The sequence below is a fragment of the Ochotona curzoniae genome, unplaced genomic scaffold (assembly GCF_017591425.1).
Source record: "Ochotona curzoniae isolate NIBS_2020 unplaced genomic scaffold, NIBS_Ocur_1.0 contig_1014, whole genome shotgun sequence".
NCBI lineage: Eukaryota > Metazoa > Chordata > Mammalia > Lagomorpha > Ochotonidae > Ochotona > Ochotona curzoniae.
The window spans coordinates 51,118,237-51,129,849 of record NW_024464920.1 but is presented as its reverse complement, the minus strand read 5'-3'; the positions used below and the strand labels follow the sequence as shown (position 1 = coordinate 51,129,849).

Genomic DNA, 11,613 nt, shown 5'->3' with positions numbered 1-11,613 from the left:
CCACGGCATTCCCATGCCAAGTGCCCATCTTGAGAGCTGCTGGCAATGAACCCCAGTGGCAGTTGCACTGGCTGCCTCAATGAACCCCCCCCCAGTTTCATTACCCACTTCCCTGTGCCCGGGGTGCCCAGAGCCTAGCACCTTCCTCTCGCCACACACAGTGCCCGCTCCCCTGCCCCTGGCCAGGGGGTTCCTGCTCTAATACCCCACCTTGAGGCATGGGGCCTAACCGCCCCAAGGTTGAGTTATGCCATGCCTAGAGCCCAAGCTCTGGGCCCACCCCCACCTAGAGGGCCCCCCACTCTCAGGGTAACCTGGGCAGTAGTGTCTGGGGCTCCCCAAATGCCTGACAGTCACCCCTGCTACAAACTGCAAGAAGACGATAGGGACAGACAGCAAAAGTGAGGTGTGGGCTCACTCACTGCAGGGAGGGTAGCGGGCTCAAACTCAGTCAAGGCCCCAACGCCCCCGTCTGCAGCGCCCGTCTCCAGCCCCCTTCTCCAGCCCCCATCTCCAGCCCCCGTCTCCAGCTCCCATCTCCAGCCCCATCTCCAGCGCCCGTCTCCAGCCCCTGTCTCCAGCGCCCATCTCCAGCCCCCATCTCCAGCCCCATCTCCAGCCCCCATCTCCAGCCCCGGTCTCCAGCCCCGGTCTCCAGCCCCCATCTCCAGCCCCCGTCTCCAGCCCCCATCTCCAGCCCCCGTCTCCAGCCCCGGTCTCCAGCCCCCATCTCCAGCCCCCGTCTCCAGCCCCCATCTCCAGCCCCCGTCTCCAGCGCCCATCTCCAGCCCCCGTCTCCAGCGCCCATCTCCAGCCCCCGTCTCCAGCCCCCGTCTCCAGCCCCAGTCTCCAGCCCCCGTCTCCAGCGCCCGTCTCCAGCCCCGGTCTCCAGCCCCCGTCTCCAGCGCCCATCTCCAGCCCCGGTCTCCAGCCCCGGTCTCCAGCCCCCGTCTCCAGCCCCCGTCTCCAGCGCCCATCTCCAGCCCTGGTCTCCAGCGCCCGTCTCCAGCCCCCGTCTCCAGCCCCCGGTCTCCAGCCCCCGGTCTCCAGCCCCCGTCTCCAGCGCCCATCTCCAGCCCCGGTCTCCAGCCCCGGTCTCCAGCCCCGGTCTCCAGCCCCCGTCTCCAGCCCCCGTCTCCAGCGCCCGTCTCCAGCCCCCGTCTCCAGCGCCCGTCTCCAGCCCCCGTCTCCAGCGCCCATCTCCAGCCCCCGTCTCCAGCCCCCGTCTCCAGCCCCCGTCTCCAGCGCCCATCTCCAGCCCCCGTCTCCAGCCCCCGTCTCCAGCCCCCGTCTCCAGCGCCCATCTCCAGCCCCCGTCTCCAGCCCCCATCTCCAGCCCCCATCTCCAGCCCCCGTCTCCAGCGCCCATCTCCAGCCCATCAGTCCATACATACACACTCTTCTTCACACACACTCCATCCTGCACACACACATTTATCCTACACACACTCCATCTGCACACATCTATCCATGCGCACACGTCTCCATCTTTCTCTGCATCCACCCTCCACTGTCACCAAGCTCTCCCTCAGTTCTGCTCTAAGACCTCGGGGACAAGAAGGCAAGTGACACAGGACACTGGCCTTGGGGATTTCCTGGCAGACCCTGGCCCAGGTCAATGTGGTGCCGAATTGGAGACCTCAGCCCGTTGTTCTCGGTACGACTCCTGTGGTCCTCAAGGCCATGCCCCAGATCCCCGGGAGGGCACACACAGCTGGGCTTCTCCTGCAGCCTCACAGAGCCACCCCTAAGGAATCATGCCCCATCCAGACCTCAGCGTCTCAAGGGTCACCTCCTCCAGGAAGACCTCCATCTTTAGAGAGACAGAACTGGAGAAGACAGCCCTGAGCTCCTGCGCCCAGAGAAGGGGAAGGTCAGCATGGGCTTGCTGTGAGCGGTGCAGCAGGCTTCGGCTGCCCCACTGGGCTCCGGCCCCCTTCCTCACTGGAGCTGGATGGTTTGGCGACAGCCCCTCCCCCATCCAATTAGAGACCCATCCCGCTTCTGGTCATGCCACTCTCAGCTCCCCTCACCCTCCTGGTCTCACAGTGGGGTGGGACCCTTGGCTGGGCCTGCTGGGCACCACACCCTAAGCTCAGCCCAGTCCAAGCCCACAGGATCAGAACTCAGCATGATCAGCATGGAGCGAGCGCCTCTGGGTGTTGGCACTCGCTGGGGTGCTGCCCAGCTGCCCTCCCAGGCTGAACAGAGTTGAGACCCAAAGAACACCCGAGATCCACTGGGGGCCTCCAGATGTCCAGCTCTGGAACTTGCTGTCCCCTGGGCATTGGCAGGTGATCACGTGGAGCAGGAACCGAGGGACCCCTCCTAGGCCATGCACGGCCACGTCCCCCTAACTCCATCACCGTGTCAGGCAGGGCAGGATCCTTGGCTCCAGCCACTGGCCATTATCTTTCAGGATGCTCATCGTGGGTGGCGGGGGAAAGGGGAGGGCCCTCAGCGACTTTCTGCGGTCTGGCACACCTCAAAGGCCTGGGAAGGCAAGCTGGGTGGGGGCATGTGACTTCTGCAGCCATTGTGCCTGGGTGTGTGCACGTGTGAGTGTGCGTAACCTTGGTGCCAGGCGAAGGCGTTCCAGGTAGCTCCTACCTGCAGGGCTGCACCCCAGCTCAGCCCAACACGGCCCCGGTCGGCAGAGGGCAGCACGACGCCGCAGTCCCGGGGTTTCACCCGGCGCGGCTCTGCCTGCCGCTCTCGGAGAGACGGAGAACGCGCCCTGGACTCGGCTGTCCTCGTTCTCCCTGCCCCACCACGCTCGGCCACTCGGAGCTGCAGACCCGGGTTCTCGGGCTGAGTGGGTCTGGGGTCAGGAACAGGAGCCAGGGTCCCCAAATCCCCGACAACTCCCGGGCAGGACGGGGGGTGGGACCTGGGACGCCAGCCTTGCCGCCCCAGGCCCGAGCTGACCCCGCCGCCAACGACCCAGTGTCCCGGTGTCCGTCGTGTCGCCGCCGGGTGGCAGCATCCGCCCGCCCTGCGCAGTCCATGATGGGGGTGACCTCCCGGGTGCGGAGCAGGGGAGGGGGCACGCCGCCGACATCCCCCTCCTTTCCTGGCCTCCGGGTCCCACCTGCGACCACCCCCAGGGCGTCCTTCAGACCCGTTGCGCGCAGCTGCACAGGCTCCAGGCGTCAGCGAAAGTTATAGGGACTGGGGGAGGGAGATGTGGGGAGGTGGATTCGGGGCTCGCACCGCTCACGTGTGGCCTCATGCTCGAGCTGGCCTCTCCTCCGAGGCTCCCGGTGCTGCTCCTGGAGCGCCGCGGAACAGGCGGTGACCCTGTCCCCCGGGACAGACTGGGTTAGGCATCCGCTGCTGCGGGGCTCGACCGTGCCACGACAGGTGTCGGTGTGCCGGGTGCGGGTTCCCGAAGCCGAACCCGCGCACATCACTTGACTCTGCGGAGGACTGAGCCTGAGACAGGACCGGGGTGCGGGGGAAGCAGGGGAGAGGCAGAAAGCGCTCCCAAAACGAAGCCACGTAGCCCCCCACACTCCCGTGTTGTTTTGCAAGACAACGGCTTCTGCACTTGGCCCCGCTGGCCGTCTGCCTCATCCCTACGCTGGGTCAGCGCCGCTGGCCTCGAGGCTGGGAGCGCCTCCAGACAGGTCTGCAGGAGGGGAACCCGGGGGACCCCATGCCGATCCCCAAGGGGAAGTGCGCGCGGAATGGCGAGGGGCTGGATGCTCTTCTCCTCCATCAGAAATGGAAGCCAAGTGGCCAGCTCGCCTTGCGCCCCCTGCTCTGTCCTCACCGCTGCAGGCTCGGGGAAGCGCAGGTGCCCTATGCTAGCCGCGCCCTCCCTCGCGTTCTCACGCACCCCCTTGCCGCCCCAACCCATGTTGTCACAGCCCACCCCAGTCCAGTCCCAGGAGGGGGACCGCAAGAGCGCGGGCCTGGGGAGGGGTCCTGAAGGCACCCGGTTTGTGTGTCACCGGGTAGGGAGGGGAAGAGGGAGGGGAGAGACCAGGAGCGAGGGAGAGAGCGCGCGCGGCGCGAGGAGGGCGGGCGGGAGGCGGGTCCTCCTACCTGGGGCGCGCTCGCTCGTTCTCGGCTGGCTCGCCCGGGCCGCGAGTCACCTGGGGAGGCAAGTGCGGACACATTGGCCGCCGCTGCGCTCGGCGAGGCGCACACGGCCCCAGGCAGCTGCGCCCAGTGGAGGCAGCGCCCGCCCGCCCGCCGGCCGCGCCCGGCCCTGGGCCCCCGGCCGAATTCGCGCAGACCCACGGTAGCTCAGCGGGGATCCCAGGTCGCGGCCCCCCGGCCCGCGTCACTCCCCCGGGGCTCACCATGGTGGCAGCGCGTGTCGAGTGCTCGCGCGTCGCCGGCCACCCGAGCCGCAGCGCCGGCTGAACACGGTGCACTCGGCCCCTGCCCGGCCCCTGCCCGGCCCGCGCGTCCCCTCCGGCCGCCGCCGCAGTCTATGGCGCAGCCCCCCTCCCTGGATCATGCACAAAAACTTTCGCAAGTGGATTTTCTACGTGTTTCTCTGCTTTGGCGTCCTCTACGTGAAACTCGGGTGAGTATTCCTGCGAGCAGGGCCGAGGCCGGCGGGAGGTGCTGCCTCCAGGGAGGGTCCCCTCGCCTGGAAGTGAGGACCCGCACGGAGACGGGGGAGGGGGACAGGGCAGCTCTCGGGCTCCGGGGCCGGCCTGCGGGTCGGTCCCTTGCCCCAGTCCTGCAGAGGCACAAGCGGGCCCCCCGGAATCGGGGATACTCCTGAGGGGGCGCCGAGACCAGCGCGGGAGGGAGAGCGGGTAGCGGCGAGCGTGCCCGGCGCGTACTTTCACCTGTTTGGGCTCAGGCCCCGGGGGTGGGACGCGCCTTTCCTCCCCCGGGCTGCGCCGGGCGCCGAGCCCGGGCCCGAGTGCTCACGCCCGGAGGGCGCGCCGGGGCGGCGGGTGGGGGGCGTCGGACAGCCGCGAGAGGCCGGGCCGGCGCGGGGTGGGTGAATGGGGGGGGGGACGCCCCCAGCCGCCGTGCGCTCAGGCCGGGCACCCGCCGCGGCCCACGGTCTCTATCCATCACCCCGACGTGTTGAAATTACCTTGACAACTCGCCGGGCTGGCTCGGGATGGGCCGCCTCGCGCTCGGGCCCCGGGCCCGCGCCCCCGCCCGAGGCCCTGGGTCGGCCCCCTCTCCCCGCGCTCCCCCTCGCGCGCCCGACGGGCCGCGCTCGCCGCTCGCTGCGGTAGCTGCTCCGAGTCGTATTTCCACATTCCTGAACCCAGCCGAGTCCTTACCTGTTGAGCCGCGATCTCCTTTAGACAGACTCTGTCTCGGCCTCGCGCTGAATGGGGGTGGAGGGACGCTGGGACCTGGGGGAGGCGCGCCGTCCCTCCCCAGCGGGGCCGACTCGCGCCCCTCGCACCTGCCGAGACCCGCGCCGCGTGCGCCTACTACGCGCAGCCTCGAAATGGCTCGCGGGCAAGGCTGGGAAACAGGGACGCGGGAGAGGCGGGAGCCCAAGCGGAAAGCACCCACCACCTGAGGACCCTCTCGCGCGTCGCCCACCCCATCCAACCCTTTCCCCTCCGCCATGTTACACTGGGGGATAGCGCGTCCCGGAGGGGGCAGGTCCGGGGCTTCGTGCGCGCAGGGGCCCAGCAGGTCTGGACCGGCGGGTCTGTGGTGGCCGCCGATGGCTCCGTTTATTGTGGGGCTGCGGGCAGGCTGTGTGCCTGGCTGTTTGTTTATGGAGGTGGGGGGCCCCCGCTTGGAGCCCGATGGGGTGGGGGCGGGGCGGCGGGTTCCCGGTTGCTCAGCCTGGGGCAATGGCTCCCTTGCTCCCCAGAGTGATGGACAACCCTTAATGCTGCCGGGGCCTCAGCGCCAAGCCGGTCCTCTGCCCTCCAGCCCTAGAATTAGGAGCTGTAAGGATTAAGAAACCACGCCGGAGCCAAGCCATGTCCGTAGGAATAAGTGGTTGGGGTGAAAAGAGGGGACGTGGGGTGGGGGGTGAAGGGCTGGCACCAGCCTGGTCACCGAGCACTGCTGTGGCCTCTATTTCACGCACAGCAGAGGAGCTGCTTTGGGGCCTTCTCAGGCCTGCTGTCCCCTCTTCCCCGGGGAGGAGGCAGCTCTGGCTATCCTAAATGGCAGCGAAGGGGCGAGCTCCCAGCACCCGCACTGGCTTGGCGGGGGAAGTGGTCAGAGAGCCAGGCACGAGGTGGCCCAAGGGGCCCTTTGGGTGATCGGCTTTGTCCTCCAGCCCCACCCAAGGAACCCCAAAATGAGGAACTCCTCTCTGTGGTATGTCCCCTAAAACACACACTCCCCCACTTCAGGGTTTCCAAAAGTCCCCAAGCACCCTGCGGGGTTACTGGGAGGAAGCCAGAGGCCCACTCTGCTGCATGCTCAGAGGAAAGGGGCGCCTACCTGACCCTGCCCTCTTTACACAAGCTGAGCAGGAGGCCAGACTGCAGGGGTTAAATGATCTGGGTTCCCGGTGAGCAGCTGTCCAGACCAGTGCCTTAAGGCTCCTAGCCTGTGTCTTCGGGTGAGTTCTTGAATTTCTTAACCTCTCTGATCTGATAAAAAAAAAAAAAAAAGCAGAGGGGGATGGTAGCCCTCCGTCACGGGAAGCGGGGGAGGGTATGTCCCTGGCTTTGCATGGGGAAAGGACTGGGTCCCCGTTGCCCCTCTCTGTGCAAATGCCCTGGGCTCCTCCCAGTAGCACACCCCAGGAGCTCAGATTGTGGGTTACCCAGAGTCAGTGTGAGTGTGTGGAGGGGAGAGGTGATGGCGGGTCCACCCACGGTGCCCTTCAGCCCCGGGGAGGCTGAGGTGGGCTCACCTACCAGCCCTTACACCCCCTTGGACAGGGTGGCTCCCCAAAGCCAGATGCAGCCTGGAGTGTGAGCACAGCGTGCTTAGGCAGACGGGACCCCTCACTCGGGGTCCCCTCTAGGCTGAGTACCTTTCTCCTCCCAATCTTGGAGGAGGAGAAGGAGAGAGGGCCACGCCCTGCCCCCTCCCCGAAAGCACCTGAAACCCCCGAGGGTTGAAACGGGGGAGGCCAGGCCTTCCGCCTGGATGCTGAAGCTGTCTCCGTCGCGGTGCGAGTCTGGGAGATTGAGCCGCTGGGGGTGACTGCCTAGTCCCCGCCATGCCTGCTTTCTGCCGACACCCCAGCCTGCCCTGGCAGACCCTAGCATGGAGAACCTTAAATCTATTTTTCGAGCTGAAAACTAAAACTTACTGGAAGAAGAGACTGTAGAGGAAACAGTCCTCAAAGGGACAGCAGCGGCAGGGGAAGCCAGAAGGGGCTTCTGCGCAGGGAGGGCAGCAGGTTCCCACTGCATCCCGAGGTGCGCCGCACGCTCCGGCTCGCGGCACCGGCCTGGCCGGCCTGGCTGTCTGCAGCGGGAGGGTGCGTGGGGCCGTCAGTCAGCAGTGCCCCGGGGGGCACACGCAGGCGGGGACGCAGCACACGCGGCGCATCTGTGCACGCACACCTGCGCCCTCGGCCCGCCCACGCACCCGCGGGCACACGCAGCAACAAGCGGGCACACGCAGCCCAGAAGCAGCAGGGACTTCCCCGCGGGTACCTCGCGGTGTCCACACCCAGGTGCACCCTTCAGAGCCAGGGCAGAGCCCTGTGGCTCGGGAAGATTGGGGTGGGGGTGTTAGGCCAAGAGCCTATTCGGGCGAGCCCTGGGGGCGGCTCCCGCCGCGCGCTCGGGTCAGCCTCCCCTTTAAAAAAACCCGCCCGCGGAGGAGGCGGATGTAGGGGCGGCCCGTCCAATGGCAGCTGCCCGCCTCGGGAGACTTGGAGACGTGAGCCGAGCGAGCTACAGAGCCGGTTCACACCGACTGACGGACAGAGGGCCAGAAGACCGCCAAGACGGGCGCGCTGACCCCGGCCGGGTCCCCGCCTTGCACTCCAGTCCCAGCGCCCGCCGCTGCCCCAGACCCAGCGCGATGCGCGGCCCTGGCGGCGGGACACGGGCGACCTCTGGGCCTGGGCCAGCGAATCCCGGCCCCTAGCCCCCGCGCCGCTGCCCAGCTACCGGGAGGGCTGTGAGGACCCCGGCCTCAGTGGACCCAGACACCCACCCCGCGGGGTCTGTGCAGCCCGGCCGGGCGTCCCTGCTCACCATGCTCCTGCTGTCGCCACGCTGCGCGCTCCTTTCCGTCTATTGCCCTCAAATCTTTCTCCTCCTGTCCAGCGGCAGCTACCTGTGAGTGCCGCGGGCGGCGCGCGGGTGGGCGGGTGGGGTTCCCGGGGCCTCCAGCGCTGGAGCGGGGCGGCGGGCTGGGAGGGGCTCTGGCCTGCCTCCCCGGCCTTCGCTGGCCAGGTAGGAGCACCTGGGAGACAGCCGGGTGGCGGGAAGTCCTGGCTTTGGGGTCGGAGGACAGTGTCGGGAGAGCGGCGGGATAGCAGGCGCGGACCCGGCTGTGCGTACCTGTGCGCTTTGGCTGCGTCTGGGACCATCGAGGGAACCCCTGCGCAGATTAACCCGCGCGGTGCGCACGACCGTGCTACACTTTGGTGATACGCACGCTCGCACCCGTTGTGCAGCACACACTGGGCACAGTTGTGCATGCTGCGCCCCACCAGGCAGCGCCCCGGAGCTGGACCCCGAAGTCGCTGCGACCTCTCGCCCTTGATCCATGTCCTGGGAGACTTCATACCTGGGGGCGAGGAGGGTGTGCCTAGCGCGCGGGCGGCTGCGGTGCGCCCAGGTGTCCAGGCCGAGGGAGCAGGCAGAGCGTGGGCGCGCGCGCGTCGGATAGGGCAGTACCCATCAGGTTCCGGGAAGCTCTAGGCCGGGCCCAGGGAGCTGAGGGGGCACGTCCGCGTAGCGGTGGCTTCCCCGGATTCCTAATGGGACGCATATGCTCTGGCCTCTGATTTAAAAAGAAGTCTGATTTATGGGACCGCCGTTTGGGGGAATTTAAGCTGGATGCTACTGATTAAACTTCAGAGCCAGCTCGCCCTCCCTTCCCCTCCTCTCTCCCCTCCCCCGCCCCCTCCTTTACACGCGGGCCACGTCCGGGGTCGCCTCACGCGGCCTCCCGGCTCCCCGCGCCGCCCCTCCCCCGCGCGGCCGCAGTCCTAATAGATCGCCGCTCCCCACCCCCTTTTAATAACGACGCCGCCAATTTCTCCTCCAACTCCTAGGAAATTACTATCCTACCAGTTTTCCTTCTATAAATAGTCGCGCATCTTGAAACAAAAGTTCGCAACCACAGCCAGATGCTGCGCGGCCCGCGGTTTCCCGGGCTGAGGGGCATAATTACAAGGTCCGGGCGCAGAGAGCGCTCCAGACCCGGCGGGCAGCCCCGGCTGCTGCGGAGGCATCGCCTGCGGGGCGGGAGGGGGAGCGGGCGCGCGGCCACGGGAGAGGAGGCTGAGACCCTGGAGGGCCGGAGGGTCCCCTCCCAGGCACCGGATCGGTTGGGAGGCCTTGGCCTCGAATCCTCTGCTGCCTCTTGGCGCCCGGCTTCCCTTTAGCGGGCCGGCAGCTCCCGGGCTGGGAAGGAGCTGTCTCCATGGCCCCGGTGCTCACAGGGACGACTCGGAGGTGGAACCAGGTGCTTTGCAGCAAGGTGTGCAGGGTGGGGTGCTGAGGGAGGGGGACTCTGCCCCTCTGGAGACCCGGAATTTTCCTTTGGAATAGCTCCCCATCCCTGTCTTTCCTTGCAGAGGCTTGCTCTAGGCTGCGCTCTTAAGAGCGGGGGTTTGCCACAGGCTCCTGGGCAGGTTCTGGGGTCCAGGGTGGGTGGGGGCCCCTGAGGCATACGTGGGGGGCCGCCTTACCCTCTGTGTCTGCTTCAAGCACCAGTCCTGCCTGCTGGGCTTTGTAAGGGGCAGGGTGGGCACTCGGAGACTGAGAGGCAAGGCTCCAGGAGTGAGAAAGAGGCAACCCAGAGGGGGGCTTCCCCTGACCTGCCTGAGGCTCAGAGGCCCCAGGTGGGTGAGGAGCCACAGGTGGGAGTGGCCAGGTCGTTCCAGTCTGGAACCCTGCTTCAGGTATGTCGGTTCCCAGGTTCCCACGGCAGGGAGACCACCGGGGGCTGGGAGCTGCTGGAGGTAGGATCCACGTGAGCCCACCCTCCGTCCAGCCTGTGGAATCTGAGGGCACCAGGGTGAGGAGGGGGCCCTGGGTGGAGGCATTTTTCTGCTCCAGGGAACTTTCTAGAAGGCATCCCTTTGCTGGGATCACAGACCCTGGCGAACAGTTGATCGGGCCCCTTTCATCTGGGCTGCTCTCCCAGCTCTCACTGCCCGGCTGTGGTCCACACGCGGCCAGTCCCAGACGCACGCCTGGGCGCCTTGCTGATGGGGTTGGACGGGTGTGCTGGCCTGGAAGGCATACTGAGCTGCACCGGGCAGCACTGGCTACCCTCACTGGAGCTCCGGGGCCTCAGGAGGTCAGTGAAGGTTCAAGGCAGGGCAGGTGGGGGCCACAGGCTGGGGCGGGGGTGGAGGAGGGGCTATGGTGCTGGGGTGGGAGGCAGGGAGGCCTGGCCTGGGGCTGGAGCCAGGACTTAGGCTCTGGGCCACTGTCCCAGGCAGGCCCTTCCAGTCTTGGCCTCTGTCTCCCAGATGTGGGGGTTGATGTGATGAGCCCCCCCCCCAGGTCTTCCGGTATAGCTCCTCATGGTGACCGCCCGCTCTTGGCGCCAAGTGACTCATGGTGACGGCCTGGTTACTCACCGACCACCTGGCTGGGGGGTAGGGGTGCTGGCGCTCACCACTGCCTTGCCGAGCCTTTTCTAAGCTGCTGCTGTGGCTTTGTTGGTGATGCCAGCGCACTCCCAGAAGCCCTTGTGGGCATGACCCCTGTGAAGGGGGCAGGAGGGTACATAGGTCAGTCTCAGGGAGGGTGTTTGTCTGTCCAGGGATGGGAGGGGCTCGGGAGGGCCATGTGCCTGCCTCCAGGACTCGGGACCCCCAAGCGCCCTCTGGTTAGACGCCCACCAAGGTAAAGCTCCGTAGACACATCCAGGGCGTGGACTGGCACCCTCAGGTGCAGGGGCCATGGGGCATCCTGGAGTGGGTCCTGACCCCTTCTGCTGAGACAGTGAGAGGGGGCCCACGCCTCCCTCCCCCCACGTGTGTCTGACTCATGCACAACCCTTTAGACCAGTCTCCCTGGAGTGCACAGAGGCCCAAGCACAGGCGGGTGAGCGTGTCTGAGCTCCCGACCTGGCTCCACCTCCCGCTGCCAGGTCCCCTGCTCACAGGTGGCAGCTCCACCTGTGAGAGAGCGCAGAAGGGCCGGGAGGGGCTCATTTTTCATCCTCAGGTGCTGGCCACACAGAGGGAGGAGGAGTGAACTCCCTACTCAGGAGGGCTTCCTGGAGGAGATGACCTTCCCACGGGGTTTTGAAGTGTGGGTAGGAGCTGACTCCTGGGAGACTCCTGCAGGGGCTTTTTCCTGCAGAGGTCAGCAGATGTGGGAGGGGCCTGGAGAGGAGGCAGCCCTGAGGCGTGGAGTCCAGGTTGCATTTCCCTGCATGAGCTGCCCGGTGGTGTCTGGGAGGTCTGGTGGCCATGCTGCTGGCTCGGATGCACTCCATCCCTTGCATTGGACACAGGTCCCTCTGCCCCTCACCCTGTGACTGCCTGTGGGGAACCCT

The 11,613-nt window shown here is 67.0% G+C and overlaps 1 protein-coding gene across 2 annotated transcripts in view; it reads left to right on the top strand.

Moving 5' to 3' along the window:
* The first annotated feature begins 4,469 nt into the window (after nucleotides 1-4,469).
* The window catches only part of WNT7B (Wnt family member 7B), a 31,034-nt gene continuing 23,890 nt past the window's right edge, over nucleotides 4,470-11,613 (top strand). The window contains exon 1 of one of the 2 annotated variants that reach the window (XM_040991598.1): nucleotides 4,470-4,540. In XM_040991598.1, coding sequence (XP_040847532.1) covers nucleotides 4,470-4,540 — 71 coding nt within the window. Of the gene's footprint in view, nucleotides 4,541-7,659; nucleotides 8,205-11,613 lie in introns of those variants that run through there. The other variant, XM_040991590.1, reaches the window with a different exon arrangement.